The 15,620-nt window shown below is 34.1% G+C and overlaps 1 protein-coding gene across 1 annotated transcript in view; it reads right to left on the bottom strand.

Moving 5' to 3' along the window:
- Positions 1-15,620, bottom strand: part of LOC117922719 — a 37,566-nt gene that overhangs the window by 7,524 nt on the left and 14,422 nt on the right. Inside the window, exons 2-5 of the mRNA XM_034840917.1 lie at positions 14,765-15,136; positions 14,640-14,677; positions 9,433-11,295; positions 8,990-9,302 (exon numbers count right to left, since the gene is read on the bottom strand). Of these exons, the coding sequence (XP_034696808.1) occupies positions 8,990-9,302; positions 9,433-11,295; positions 14,640-14,658 (2,195 nt within the window). The 5' untranslated portion in view covers positions 14,659-14,677; positions 14,765-15,136. The remainder of the gene's footprint in view (positions 1-8,989; positions 9,303-9,432; positions 11,296-14,639; positions 14,678-14,764; positions 15,137-15,620) is intronic.

Below are 15,620 nucleotides of genomic sequence, written 5' to 3'. Positions count from 1 at the left end.
ATAGGCCATCTACTAGGCGGCTAACATAAGGTTCCTCTCACTAATGGGCAAAACAGTTTCCAATCAATGTTATTCAGATGGACAACTTCTGAATTATCAAAACTTAGTTTATTTGCAACATGTCTAATCATCAAAGTAGGGTTAGTAGAAATTATTTTTCATTTTCCTACTTTGGATAGGAAATAAAAAGATTATATTTAGTAGCTATCAAATAGGACAACACAAGGAAGGATGCCAACCAACCAAAGAAATGGTATTAAAAAAAAGGCACCAAAACCACAACCTAAGGCAAACCCCATAACCAAGATCACTAAGTATCCAAGATTAAGGGGGCGGGAAAACACCCACAAACTCAACCACATAGGAAGTACCCCTCATATACTTAAGATCTTGCAAATATGTCTGTTGACCTCATCGTTATCCACTCTAACTGGATTCTGGGTCATGGTCCCCAATATTCTTTTTTGTTTAATGTATCTTAGGTTCTTCTTCATACGCCCGAAAATGTCCTCTTTAGCCAGCATGGTGTATTTGCAGGAAACAAACAAAAGGTAATTTGGAAGGTCATTTCCCTATGCTTTACTTTGGATCATTTGGAAAAAGCACAACAGAAAAACTTTTGAAGTTGTCAAGCAGTTAATAGTAGTGATGAAAGATGTACTTCTAAAAATGTTGTACTTGCGGTCTAATAGGATTTTTTATTTAGCTATATTTCAATTATTGGGTTTTGTGGACAGCATGGCCCATTAGGTAGCCAGGTGGTACAGTTGGATCTTTCCACTTTTTTTTTTTTTCTTTGGTAGGTAAATTTTTTTCCCCATTGGGCGCCCCCCCCCCCCAAAAAAAAAATCCCTTTACCACTTGAGTCAGGCCTCAAGAGTGAGGATCCTTCCACTCTCCTTTGTCTGTCTATGACATGTATGTATCGAGTGTACATGGATTTTAACCCATTCATTTTCTAGGCGCTTTAATCAATACAGTTATCTATATTTTCCCAATATATGCACACACACACCCAATTAAGGGCTTACCTACAAAAGTAGTATCTTTCCAAAGCAAGTAAACATTCACGCACATTGCAAGATACAGTTGTATCACGAATGCAACAAATCAACAACCCATGTTGCATATTCTCCTCTTTTTTTTTTCTTTTTTCTTTTTTTTCTTTTTTTGGTCTCTTTAAAAAAATTAAAAGACATAAAATAGATTAGTTTTTCCAATTCTTTTCAATTTCCAAAGTAGAGAACTTTTTTTTTTTTTTTTTGGTTTAAAAAGAATTTGAAAAGGCTCTAATAGATAGAATAAGTTCAAGCACTTACTACACGTGCAACTCACTCTATGTTGCTAGTGTTGTATAGTAGCAACCTTTTCAGGTTTGAAAATTATTCCATCCTATTCCCCTTTGTTTTTTTTTTACTTTTTTTTTTCTTTTACTTTTTCTTTTAATAGAAAAAAAGATAAGACTTACAACTTCTAAGCAAAGAAAGAAACCTAATATGGTACATTGCATCTCGAGATATGGTTTAAAATCCTTTTATTTTGTTTTTGTTTTTCCTTAAGATATAGGTTGTTTCCTTCGAATGTTAAGCAACCAAATGGATCTATCTAAACAATTGACCAACTATTAGATAGAGTTTAATCTCCTAATTTTTTTATTTTTTTATTTTTTTATTTTTAAACATTACAATAGTCATTTTACATCCTTTACCAACTTCAAGTCAAGCAAAGCTTCAAAGATATCTTGAAGAGAATCTTGAAAAGAAAATGCATCCAGTCCATTGGTCAACCATTTGGCTTCTATGGAGAATGCAATATAGAATTTCAAATTTGGTTGTCCTCGAAAAGGCTTTACTAAGCAAGTTGATTTCAAATTACGCCAAACACATCCAATTGCACTTTACGATACTTCGTATTTAATAATATGAAAATGAAAAGAAGGAAGGGTATATTAATAGTCTATTTAGACTAATAGAAAATATAATACTCCAGAAAAGCCAGATCCCCCATCAAACCTTGGGCTTCTACGTTTGAAACTCTAGAAAATTGAGTTCTTGCAACAATTTCATCTGCTCTAAGATTAGAGGTTCGAGCTCCAGCAAATCTAGGGCCAACGGAAAGATCATTAACCAACAAGTCAAAGTCACAACCTTATATTAATAGTTTTTGGTTGTATAATGCCCTAAGCTAAATTTCTAGATTAGTTCACTGCTAGACACCAAAAAATCAAATTTTATTTTTTAGCTAGCCTTTTCAAATATAAAGGCCCTGATTCGCCCTGATTCGCCCTTTTCTAGTTTAGATCTGGTAGGACCCAGAGCAAGCTATTTGCTTTTGGGAACCAATGTAAAACGGGATACCAAATTGTTTAAATGGTAAAAAAGGTCGGCTTATTCTTAAGTGGTAGAATAACTGTTATGTAAATATGTTTGTCACTTGTTCACACTTTCTTGCTTTCTACAGTCAAGATTTTACTAAAAGTATCCTCTAGGATTGAAAGATTGGGAGAAAGACCACCACATTGGTTAGGATTAGGTATGTAAACCCAAAAGGGATGAGATTTTAAATTCAGGCTTCATAGGATCTTCTTGAGCAATAAAGCCCTCTTAAGGAAATGGTTATGGAGGTTCTCCATAGAAAGTGACAATTTATGGCACAAGGTCATCTTGAGCATCTATGCTAAGATACTAATAATATTGTTAGATGGCTAAAATTTTGCAACAGGAAGGCTATAGCATAAATGTCCAATTATTTATCTCATTTTAATCAATTTTCTATGTGAGATTGCAAATAAATCTATATTAGAGACAATACTTAATAGGAACTGGTAACCATGTTTATTGTTCTATATGATTAGCTAAGGAGACATCCTATTTGGATACCATCTTAAATGGGTTAAATAAAATTAAGTTTGATAGATACTCTTTAATTACCCATAACAACTTGAGATAAGAGGTTCTTTGATAGACATTTTTTAGTTTGTTTTAAACATGTTAAAGGATCTTTACCTATTGAGACCGAGATTGTTCTCGTTTTAGAGGATTTATAGGAAGTCAAGATTACATGTCTATCCAATCTATATGTCAAAGGAGATTCTATTATGGTCTTCCTAAAGTTGTCTAAAAGGTAGAGAGATTTGTGGTCGCTCAACCAATGGATTTGCTAATTTTTGGAATTCTAAAGATTGGGATATTATTTTTCTTGGGTAACACAATTAGCTAATCAAGATGAAACCTACAATCAATAAAAAGTAGAGCAAACGTTGTCATTCATAGGGGATTTTTTACCATCTCATTGCAATTGTTGTCTTTTATATCAATTTACACTCATTAAATCATAAAACTTGTTTTGTTTTTTCTAAAGGAATGTAGACAACATACTTTTTCTTTTTCTTTTTCTTTTATAAGCATTATATATTTTGGAAGGGCTTCTCATTCTTCTATTTTACTTATCAATTCAATGGAATGAATATATTGTTTCTAAAAGATGAAAGCAAAAATAAAAAAGCACCTTTATAGTTTTGCTATATTAAAAAAAAGTTGTTGAGGAAGGTTGCTATGGAGAAGTTTAGTAATGAACGTGGTGGCCCAATTCAAAAATACAGAGAAGCAATAGATGATGGAACACCTTCCATCCTTTAACTAGTATTTTTGGTGGGTAATAGGCCAGAAACAAAAATTTTAATCATTATATTCAATGTGGGAGATTCCTCTTGATGATCACTTCCCAAATTTGTGATTATTGGAATATACAAAGTAATCATGGTCATTGAATCCTGAGGCTCATCAAAAGCTTATTAAGAGTTGAGGTCTGTAGAATCTTTCTTGTATTATACTTATGACGTCATATTGCATTCATATAAAAGGGAAAAGCTAGTTTAGAAGTAAAAAAGGTAGTCATTTCTCTATGAAATCCTACCATAAGGCTTTGAATCTAAGTATCAATATTTCTTTTCCACAAAGGAAGGTCTAGAGATTTGTTGCTACTTCCAGGATTGATTTAATTGCTTGAGATATTTTAGACAAAAATCTCATCTTGGACCAAAATGTGAGTATATTTTGAGCCAATTGTTGTTGGTTGTGCACAAGCAATCAATGTTGCTTGTGCAAAGCTGATCAATGTTGTGTGTGGAAACAAAATGAGGAATTCGTAAATCACTTGCCTATTCATTATAAGATGGCTAAAACCCTAAGTTTACTACATTTTTAATTTCCTCCTTTGGTGTTTCTTAGGAGTTGCCTTTGTTATTTATGGAAACCTTTGCTTGTTGCTAAAGAAGGTTAATTCATGGAGAGAACAATAAGGGTAAAATACAAACCGTTATGCTAATTTTCCAGTTTATGGAAGGAATTGAATGAGACAAATCTTCAATGATCTAAAGCAACCATAGTTGCAACTAAAAATTTTTCTTGTTACCTCATTGTGAGAGCCAAATCTTTAAGAGCTCCTATATCCCATTATGATATGGTGAAGCGAGTCTTGTTTTAAAAATGTCAAAAGCTCTTCTTCCTCCATTGAGTTCATATTCCCAGTCTATAACCTCTTCCCAATGGTGCTCCCTTGCTTAGAGTAATTTGGCTTCATCTTGATCACTTGTCCTAGATCTAGTCTATTAGAAATGACAAGCCGGTAATTTGCACATTAAGGAAACCTTTCAGGTATCGATGAATAAGTTACCAAAAGTTGTAAGAGCAAGATTTTTGTAAAAAAATTGATGAGTGGCTTGTTGCTTGATTAATATCCAACTTTTTTTCAAACAATAAAATATTTCTTCTCATCCATATTCTAATTCTTTTAGGCCAAATTTCAAAGTAGTGTCATTTATCAACAACTTCCCACTTCCAAACTCTACCACCAGTTGATGTCATAATAACATTTCCTCCATCTCCTCACCGGCTTCATTATGACTTGGCTTCAATGAGAGAATGACTTCTTCACCGAACATAAAGGAAGATGTTGTGACCTTCATATCAATGCCATAAGTTGCATCCATATTATTATATAAAGCCAAGAAAGACTCTTGGTGAAGTCATAGTTCTCTTCCATTTTCCAAATCTTGTTGCTTAAAGAAAACAAAATGAAAATATTCATTCTAAGAAGTTTCAAATTTCTTCCAATTGCCTACCCTACAAAGGAAACATAAAATGTGTAAATGATAAGACAAATGAGGCAGTTTAAAGGAAGAAAAGAAGATCCATGAAGTAAGGATCCCACACATGTTTCCAAGTTGTGGTATCAATCATTGACTCGAAGGTATTGAGGCACATCAGTTTCGGTAACTCGGATTAGCATCGGGTGGTACACAAAATATGGTAATTTAATAGCCCAAAAAATTAAAAAAGAATATGATAAAACAATTATATTTTTATTAATTAATGATTAAAATATATTAAATGATATTCTTTTATGCAATTTTTTTTCCTCAATTTGGAAGTATAATAAAATTAATTATATGTCAATTAATGTATTAACAATTTGTATTTATAGCCACATAAAAATTCATGTTCATAACTTTATGCACAGCCATATAATATCCCCATTCCATATATATTTTTGAAACCCCATCCTCAACCCATATATCTAATCCATAATGTTGTATAATCTAATACCAAATACTATAATATAATACCATATATATTATTGATGTATAATAAAATACCCAATACCCAATCTAAATCTTCTTCTCCAATTAAGGGTGAATCTTGTTCTCAAGCTTCCAAGGTCATCACCATGAAGTACAGTTGGAGATGTGGATGCAAGAAGAGCCAAGGCACTAATGAGATGTCATCCATCGCTAGTAAAAATCCAATACCATCCAAGATGTCACCAATAACAAAAAGGATTAGAAGCCAATGATTGGAGGATGAGAAACCATCAATGTCAGATCATCGCTTCTCAAGCTTCAATCACCACAATAGCACCAACAAGAAATGAAGAAGGGTTATTTTGTGGATGAAGAAGAAGGATTTATGAACTAATTTGGAGTATTGGGTTTGAATTAGAAACTCAATCAAGTCAAATGAGTTTTTTTTTTTTTTTCAAAAAATCGATTGAATCCGATGATTCAAGGCAAGTTAGCACTGAGCAAGTGTTCAATATTGGAATCATAACTAATGACATGCTAATGACATGCTACAGTTGAGAAGACCCTACAAAGCACTTAGTCCCGACATTTGTATGTTGTGCATGAAGCAGGGAGAAACAGTAGATCATCTTTTTCTTCATTGCCCTCTGACGATGGGGTTGTGGTACAGACTATTTCAGTTAACAAAGATATATTGGGTCCCTCCTAGGAGCATTCGAGACATGCTTTCTACCAATTTTAATGGGTTTGGATCTTCTAAGAGAGGGATTGTATTATGGCAAGCTGCGTGCATCGCTTTATTATGGGTGGTGTGGTGGGAAAGAAATGCAAGGATCTTTGAGGATAAAACAAGGAATTCAGAGAACCTTTGGGACATGATTCACTTCCTTGCTTCTCTATGGGCTTTTTGTTCTAAGGTTTTTAAGGGGATTCCCCTTAATGTGATACTCCTTGATTGGTTAGCGGCGTGCAACTCCATTGGGGTGGCCTAATTCATAGCAGTTGCCTGTATCTACCTTGTATTTTCTCGCTTTTGTTTCATTGTAGATTTGTTTTTCTTTGGTGGGAGGATTCCTCATCCTTCTCTTGTACTTTCCTTTTTATCAATATATGCCTTTGTCATTTCCAATCAAAAAAAAAAAATATTGGAATCATAACTTGGGTATCAAAATCATCTCGAACCTAGCCGAGGCGGATTTGACTCGGCCAGGTCATACTGGACTCAATTGATACTTTGAACCCTGATCCTACACCCTCTCATAAAAATGTGCCCTAATTAATGTAACAACTAAAGCAGATTCCAATGATAAGGAAGTTTTTGATTTTTTTTACCTAAAGTTTGAGTAAGTCTAAATTTTTCAGAATTTCGAATAAAAATTCATGTAAAAGTATCATTCAATAGATTTAAGATAAAAAAAAATACATTTTGTATTTAGACAATATATCATCAAATGGGATTTGACTTAAAAGACAAATGATGCTAACACATCTAAAGTCTTAATAGACTTCAAACAAAAAAAAGAAAAGAAAAAAAAAGACCTAAACTCCATGTACTTTCGACAAACTAAATTTAGGAAGATTATTTCCCTTTCGAGATTCCAATAGTTACTTTGCAATCAAAAGCCTATGACTCATTCAGCCAATCATTTGACATCAATAAAAAGGTGCATTGGCAAGTTAGAAGGTTAACCCACGCCAAACCCACCTATGAATATGTCCAACTCACGCCAAAGCCATCCCGAGGTTGGGTTGGAAATTCTCAATCCACACCAAATTCATCAGCGACTTGGGTTTCTATCGGTTCCCACTGGTTTTCACAAGCTATGAAACAAAATTCTTATGAATAAAATACTTAGTTCAAAATTATAAAATGTAAAAATAAAATAAAATTTTAAAAATCAAGTAAGTCTCAAAGGCATAAAATATATTATTAATTACTAATTTAATATAAATGATAACTTTAAACTCAAGTTTCAATATTTAAAAATATTTTAATAGCTAAACAAGAATGATAAATTTATTAGTCTTATATAATTAAAAAATGATAAAGTTATAATTCTTTCATTATCCTTTTATATTTTTTTTTTCATGTTTTAAATAAAATAATAAATAATACAATTAACAAATAATAAATACATAATAATATGTGGGTTTAAATTTCAGCGGATTGTCCTCTCCTTCAACGAGCTGTTAACCCATACCAACCCTAAATAATTTTGGGTTGGTATTTTCCTAACCTAAGTCCAGCCCTAACCCTTTCATACCTTGCCCATGCCCTGGTGTAGAGCCATTTCAGTAACACGTACCAACCCTAAATAACTTTGGGTTGGTATTTTTCTAACCCAAGCCTAACCCTAACCCTTTCATACTTTAACTATGCCTTAGTGTAGAGGCATTTTAGATTTTCAACTTTCAAGGAATATAGGTGCAAAGTTCTCACCATGACACTTTCATCAAGTAAAAAACAACAGAAGTTCCATGAATCACTTCCTTAAAAAATGAGTAAATTTGGAAATAAAATTAACACAAACCAAATACCCGTTTTATAATTGAAAGTTGCACAGATAGCTTCTTGAGGACAAAAAGAAAGCAAACAACCTATCATTTAACACGTTAGCCAATTTATCTTTACCCTTTTTTGATAGGTAAATTCAGTATAAATATATAGATTATAAGCCTAATAAAAAGGGTTGCTACACATGTACAGTGAGAGCTACCAGAATAGCATAGCATTTCGGTAAGACCTCCCTCTAAATCACATGGAATCAGTTGTGTGACGATAGACATGGGACACACCATATTGCTATTCAGGAGAATGAGATTCCATGGAAACTTAAGAAGAAAGCACAAGCCCTAAGAAAAACAGAAAATAGTGAAATTGGTTGCATTAGTGTAATGGCTACTGCAAACAAATAGGCGCTATTGCAAACAAATACCAATGAATGCAAATAGCATATAATTCTTAAAGCAATTTTCCTTTACTATTTCAATAATTTGATAGTAACTCAACTGTAGGTTTGTAAACAAAAAAAACAAGGAACAAAAAAAAAAATATATTGAAAAAATAATCAGACTATCCTAGTTTGCGATAATGTTGATTCCATCCAAGCAATAATTTCTAGTTGCAAGCCACATGAAAAACAGATGATATGTAACAAGAGGTTAGAGAACATTGAAGCAATTTCCTCCTTTCTAGTCATAGACCAGGAAAGAAATTAAATTAAATTAAATTCCTTTATGAATGATTACCTGTCCTAAATACTATGTCCTTGAATTAGTGAAATTTGAAGGTTCGATTTGATCTAAATAACATCCAATAGAATATATTTATCAAAACAGAAGGTGTTCTATCAAGAAAATACATGGCTTCCTAAGTCAACATTTTATTATTAATCATGTTTATCATACCTGGGCTCAGCATTTGATTGAGAAGTGGAAGGTCCTTCCCACACAATCCAGTCATTCATTGGGTCAATCTCCCCAAACTCAGTGTCAGTGTATGTGCTCCAATCAGCATTCCGCAAGTGCAAATTGTAATGCACAAAGGTGAGATCACATAATCGCTCTTGCTCTATTGGATTCCTTCCTTTTGCCAGTAGATTCTCAGCCAAACTCCTCTTGAGCTTGTATCTTGAAGCACCATCACATGTCTGGCTTAGAATTCTAGTGGCCAATTTTTGTAACTCAGGACAATGTCCTCCATAATTGGACCACCACAAGGCTGCAGATAAATTAACAGGGAATAAATTAGAAAATTTCCCTCCCAAAAGTAAATTAAATAAATAAATCTCACTTATGGAAGATTCAAAGTAGCAAAAGTTGTAACAATTAAAATGATATATTTTTCTAACCTGGATGAAAAATGTTTCTTCTCTCAGTGGCTTTCCCCAGCCCAAAATCACCTTCCGCATCCTTGTACTGTTCAAGTTGCAACCATATCTCATTTTGGATGTGTTCATCAGGTACCATATGTTCAATACAGCAGTTAATACCTTCAAACACCTCCTTATCAAAATTGTAGTCCCTTGAATAGAAGATTGCCGGGTTCAAGTGATTAGCTGCAGCATGAAGAGCACTATGCAGATGATTGTTCCAAATCTCATCGATCAGTTCCCAGAAGGGCATGTATTGGGATTCGTTATTTTCAAATTCCTCTGCAATGTCTTCCTTCACTGCATCCATTGTTTCATATATGTAACACATTTGTCCCTTATCACCCCTAATGATCGAGCATAGCACACCCACCAGAGGAATAGTTGGCTTTAGAACCATCTCAGCTCCACTCCAGAAAGAGGGATCCAGCACTATATCAGCTACCCTCTTCCCCTCTCTTCTGGAAGCCCAGCATGAGGTCTTCCATTCAGATGAGATAAACATCTTCTCCAGCCTCCCTTTTTCTAAAACTATATTTTGTAAAGTCAAAAATGGGATGGCTGACTTGCTCTTTGAGGGTTTCACAAGGTCATGGACAAGTGTATGATTCCTCATAAGGTTCAGAACCATTACATGGCTGTATATGAACCTTGTGATGGTCTTTGCCTTATCCAGTATCACCCTAGTGGTGCCCATCATCCCAATCTTCTCCAACATCATCTCTATGCAATGGGATGCACTGACTGTCCAAAACAATGTTGGGTACTTGTCCATCAAACTATTGCCCACAGCTGCCATACATTCTGATGCAGAATGGGAGACAATTTGCACAACATTTTCAACCCCGACCTCCGCAATAACTTGTTCAAACAACAACACCAAGGAATGCACATCATCAGACAAGGTTGAAATGTCACATAATCTAAGACAAATTGGACCCCAAGGGCAATCAACAAGGAAGTTCATCAAGTTTCTTCCCTCCTCATCCTTCCACCCATCTACTACAATGCTACACCCTGTGGTTGCCCATGTATCTCTAATCCCATGCACATGATGTAGCATCTCTTTCACCTCATCCTGAAGGATCCAACCTTTCAGCTCCTGATGGCTAGGAAACTCATATTCAACCTGATGACAACTGTGGATGCCATTAATCATTCTGCGCAAGCTTGTAGGGGTTGCAGCACTAAAATCAGTGCCCATTTCATACAAAAATCTGCCAATGCATTTCTTAGCTTGGCTTACAGGTATATCTTCTCCCTCCTTGTCACAGCTAGCTTTTTTTGAACCCATACTTAAAACTGAAAATGAAACTATTTCATTGACCCTTGATACAGGGTCATTTTTTGCATGCTTTCCACTGTCTGAACCAGCACTCTGAATATTGCCAACTTTTCTTTGTTTGACATTTTTTGATTCAAGGGAGGACTTCCTCTTCAAAGAAAGATCAGGTGGGTTCATTTTCTCGACTCCCTTTCTGAGTTTCCGTCTTTCCAACTCATGTATCTTTTCTTTCATCAGTTCCTTAACATTTGCAGGAACTTCTCCACATGCTGATACATCTCCCCTTTTGCCTGCTAAATGGTATTTGAGCCTGGTAAAGCCACTCACCACCTTACCACAGTAGTTGCATTGAGCCTTTTTCTTTTGCTCATCAACAGCCTTCCCATGATCATGAACATTGGCAGAGACTTCGTTTGTGGCCATTCTTCTTGTTCTGAATTGGAAGCTGATAACTTCACAACAACCAGTCGGTTCTAGAATGCAGATAATCTCTCCAACCAATGAAACTATGAGAAAATATGCCCAAAAATGACGGCAGTCCACTGAATGCACACAATCTGAAAATCCACAAGAGTGAACTTTAGACGTTTCTTCAGGAGAAACAAAAAATTTCAAATGTTACCAACAAACCATAAATTTGACTATGGTAATTGAAACAGACTGTTACATATGAAATGCAGAGGGTTCAACCAGGGTAAAATCCAGGCTAGTATGATGATGTCCTACACATTTTACTTAAAATGCACAAAGCAAAAATGATACAAAACAAAAAACAACTTAAATATATCTGCCATGAAAACACAGTAAAAAATTGCGAAATTTTATTATTACACAAAAAGCAAAAGAATGGTCCCCAACTAAGTATAAAAGCATTTTTACTTTTATAATGGCTTTTTGCTTGAGTGGTAATCAAATTGTTCTTTGGGAATAACATTTGTAGGTGTTTTAATCCAAGTATATATATATATATATATATATCCAATAGAACAACAAGAAAAAGTGAAACCACTATGAGATCAAGGTTCATAATCTTGAATAATAATAAAGATGCTCATAATTCTTTCATTTTGAACAAAACGAGTTTTTTGAAGAAGAACAAAACAGAAACAAAAAAATATTAAGATAGAAAATGAAATCCAAAACATAGGAGATCCACAACAATCTATGCTTAAATCCTATTTGAAATGCTAATTATGGAGATTAATCTAAGACTTAATTGCAATACAACTATTTATGCAGAAAAAAGTCACAATTTATCCAGAATTACTAACATTTAATTGGAATATGGAGTAATTTGGGGTTCTAAATGAACTAGATTAAACATCAAAAATAGATGGCAATAGGTAGTGCTATGGTTAAAAAGAATGCAGCAAATATAGGACTAAATGTTGTTACCACTTTTCCCATTGTAATGCTGGGAAGAATGGCAGATCTAAGCCTCTATTTGGATCAAAGAGAGTACACACACATTGACATAGATTGAATAGATGAAACAGGCAGCTAAACACATTAAAAATTTCAAAATAATAATAATAATAAATCAATCTGCAATACATAAGAAACATACACACCAGAGACCAACAAGCCACAAAAATCACAATGAAAGTTCAAAAAAATTACCAGAGGAATGAAAATACAAAGAAGAGAAGAGAAGAGGAGAAGAGACGGGAAGAGAAGAGAAGAGAACAATTGCACTGACTGAATAAGACAGATGAGAAGAAGAAATGAAGGCGTTAGAAACAAGGCCGGTGGAGTTTTCTCAACAACCCTCTGATGGTGTTTTCTGTGGGTTTTGTACAAGTATGTGTTTGCATGCTTCACAGATAAAGAAAAAGAGGGAAAAAGAGAGAGATAGAGACAGACCAACTTTGTGAAATTTGATAACCCAGTTCCAAACCCATTCAATGCTCCCCCTGACACCTCTCTGTAACCTAAGAGTAACAAAACAACCAGCTCAGCCAGTGGTTTTGGCTATGCTAATGAACAAAAAACCCAAAACCATCATCTTCTGCAACTCATCACCCCTTCTCAAAAATTTTTGTCCACCTTCAGATTTTTTTGTACAACTTCTTCAATGTATTTCAAATTTTTCAATTTTGAAACTCCCTCCTATACAATCATCTTCTAATCTCTTCTTGCTTAAGAAAAAAATCCTGAATAATTATTGTGAATCAGCATTTCTATTCAAAAATTGTGTTTTTTGGAGGTGCCACCCAAATCCAATTCAGCAGAGTAAATGCCATTGCCTTTTTAATGGACTAGTTGATAAGACACTATATAACAATCTTTTTAATTTTATTAAAATATTTATATTACCTATATCCTATTTATTAACAAAATCACAAGATTATTTGTCCTTAAATCTCTCCCATTTCATAAAATTATTCAAATTAAATTTTACAATTATCATTAATTGATACTAATATTAATAAATAAAATGGCTATTTATATTAGGGGAATCCACCACCATAAATAAATATAATGCTATTTAATTCACAAAATATATCTAATATCTTATCTATATTGTAAAATAGGTAATTTCAAATTTCATCTATATAGAGCATCATTTCAAATTCTATTACCTCTCCTTCTCATCAACACAAAAGTTGAAAAGATACAAATAATCATTGTTTTCAGTTTCTATACAAAGTTCCAAATATTATGCTGAATTTGCAATGGTATTGAGTCCTTCATCAAATTGAAGATGATAAATTTGAGTGGAAACTGTTGAAAATAGAAATATTTTAGGCTCCTTCAACAAGAGAACATATTCTTGGATGAACTTCTACTTGGGAAACAAGGACCAGAACAGAAAAACAAACTACATTGAGAATGCTCCCTTGGTGTGAGCCCTCATGCTAAGTGAGGAGAAAAAGTTGGTGAGCACACTCCTTACTAAGTGAGCACACTAGTTGCAGTTTATTCTAGTTTGCCAGTCCTTGCCTCATTGGTCTTGCTTAGCAGCCCCTTGGATAAGGCAAATATTGATGAGAAAAACTAAAAGGGAACAAATAAATCACCTTTAACCACTTAATGAAGAAATTTGTCTTCCTGTGGAACTTGAATGTTTTTCAAGGCTCCAAGGAATTCTAAAATGTGTACCTATTCTTGTGCAATTTAGATTTACAGCATTGCTACCAAGTGTTTTTTATTTTGACCACAAGAATTTGACTTCCTTTCCCCATAAGCCAATACCATATTCTAGGTATGGTTGCAACAAACCAGCTATCATCAAAAAATTATAACAGTCAAGCAATCAGCATGAACGTGTAAACACAAATACATGATAAGGCAATCAAAGCGAATGTTAGTTGACAGCATTATAAGAAATCTAACAGTAAAGTTTAAATTTTTAATTAACTGCATTAAAATAAAAAAGAACATTACTGTTGAAGAATGAAATTAGAAAGCTGAAGCTGTATAATATTGTAATTGGGAAGTGAATTAGGACAATCCTATAATCAAAGGGATTGGATGTAATTAGGTTAGGAAGGTTACTAATTTCAGCGCCAGGAATATGTGTATATATGTACGGGTCTCTGTACAGATTGAAAGAAGAAGAATCAAGGAAAAGAATTTTCTACCTTTTATTCTTCAATCTCTCTTCTACAATTGCAAAGATTCAATTGTACTCCCATTGTGTTATTAGATAACGGACCATTGTTTAGATGATCTCAACAAGCAAAATGAAACACCAGTGGCCACAAGACCAGAAACAGTGGTAAAGGTTCTCAGGAAGGCCAAGCAAATAAAAGATACAGACTTAGGAAAGAGAAAGCGAGAGAGAGAGAGAGAGATGGTTGAATATCAATGCTGAAAACAATATTGAATTTTCCTTTTCCAGAGAGTGATGAAGATTTTATGATTGTAAGAATAACTTCTCGCACAATGCATTCATTACCTTCATTTCTCTCTGCCATGCTTAGCAAGCTCGTATTTCTGAAAAAAATAAATAAATAAATTATTATGTGACACTGTAGGCTCAAATCGAGAAACATAAAATTCAATTTTAATACTTGAAAGTACCATTTCATTTGATAAATGGACAAACCTTCCACTTTCATGTCCAACTTGATTAGTGCTTAGTGCATTCATGCTACAGGGTTAGTCTTACAACTTGTCTTCCTAATAAAGAAATAAGAACTAAGCCCGACTTGCCTGCCAGAAGGAGAAATATTTTACTCACTTTCAGACCCATCAAATTTGTTGATGGCCACTACAAAACACTCATGGAGCTCAGGATCAATCTCATTTTTGGCTTGTTTGCAGCAGCAGCTCCCACACAGAGTTGACTTGATAAAGCATCAACAGATGGTGCCAGAGTGATAACTATAGTTCACTGTCAGTCCCAATCAAATGGTTGGTGTTAATGAAGCTTTGAAGTGTTTCATAAATTTCCTAGACAAAATGAACATTAGCATTAAAAGGCTTGTACGTTAAGAGTGGCACACAGGATATATGGAACACAAGCAAGATCAATCCTTTGTACTTTTAATAGATAAATAGTAAGTTTGCTAAACGCAATGTCAATAATCATATGACATCTTAAAACGAAGTGAAGATGATAGTGCATATTAAAATGAAAACCATCTAATATTAACCAACTCAAAAACAACACCGTCAAAGCAAGGGGGAGAGAGAGAGAGAGAGAGAGAGAGAGAGAGAGAGAGAGAGAGAGAGATGTTTTTTAGTGTTGTCTTGAGCCATAACTATAAAGTCAGCTTCCACACTTCACGGGCAGAATGTTTCTTACTCTTTCAAGTTGACAAGGTTCCTCCTAGAAACATATAATATCTTACTGTTGATCTTTCATATATAATAGAACCTGCCCAATCTGTATTAAGGTAGCCTTCTAACTTTAGGTCACCATTTTTAAAAAACA

Source organism: Vitis riparia, chromosome 9, assembly GCF_004353265.1.
Source record: "Vitis riparia cultivar Riparia Gloire de Montpellier isolate 1030 chromosome 9, EGFV_Vit.rip_1.0, whole genome shotgun sequence".
Taxonomy (NCBI): domain Eukaryota; kingdom Viridiplantae; phylum Streptophyta; class Magnoliopsida; order Vitales; family Vitaceae; genus Vitis; species Vitis riparia.
The sequence above is the reverse complement of the archived record's forward strand: the minus strand, read 5'-3'. Positions and strand labels throughout refer to the sequence as shown.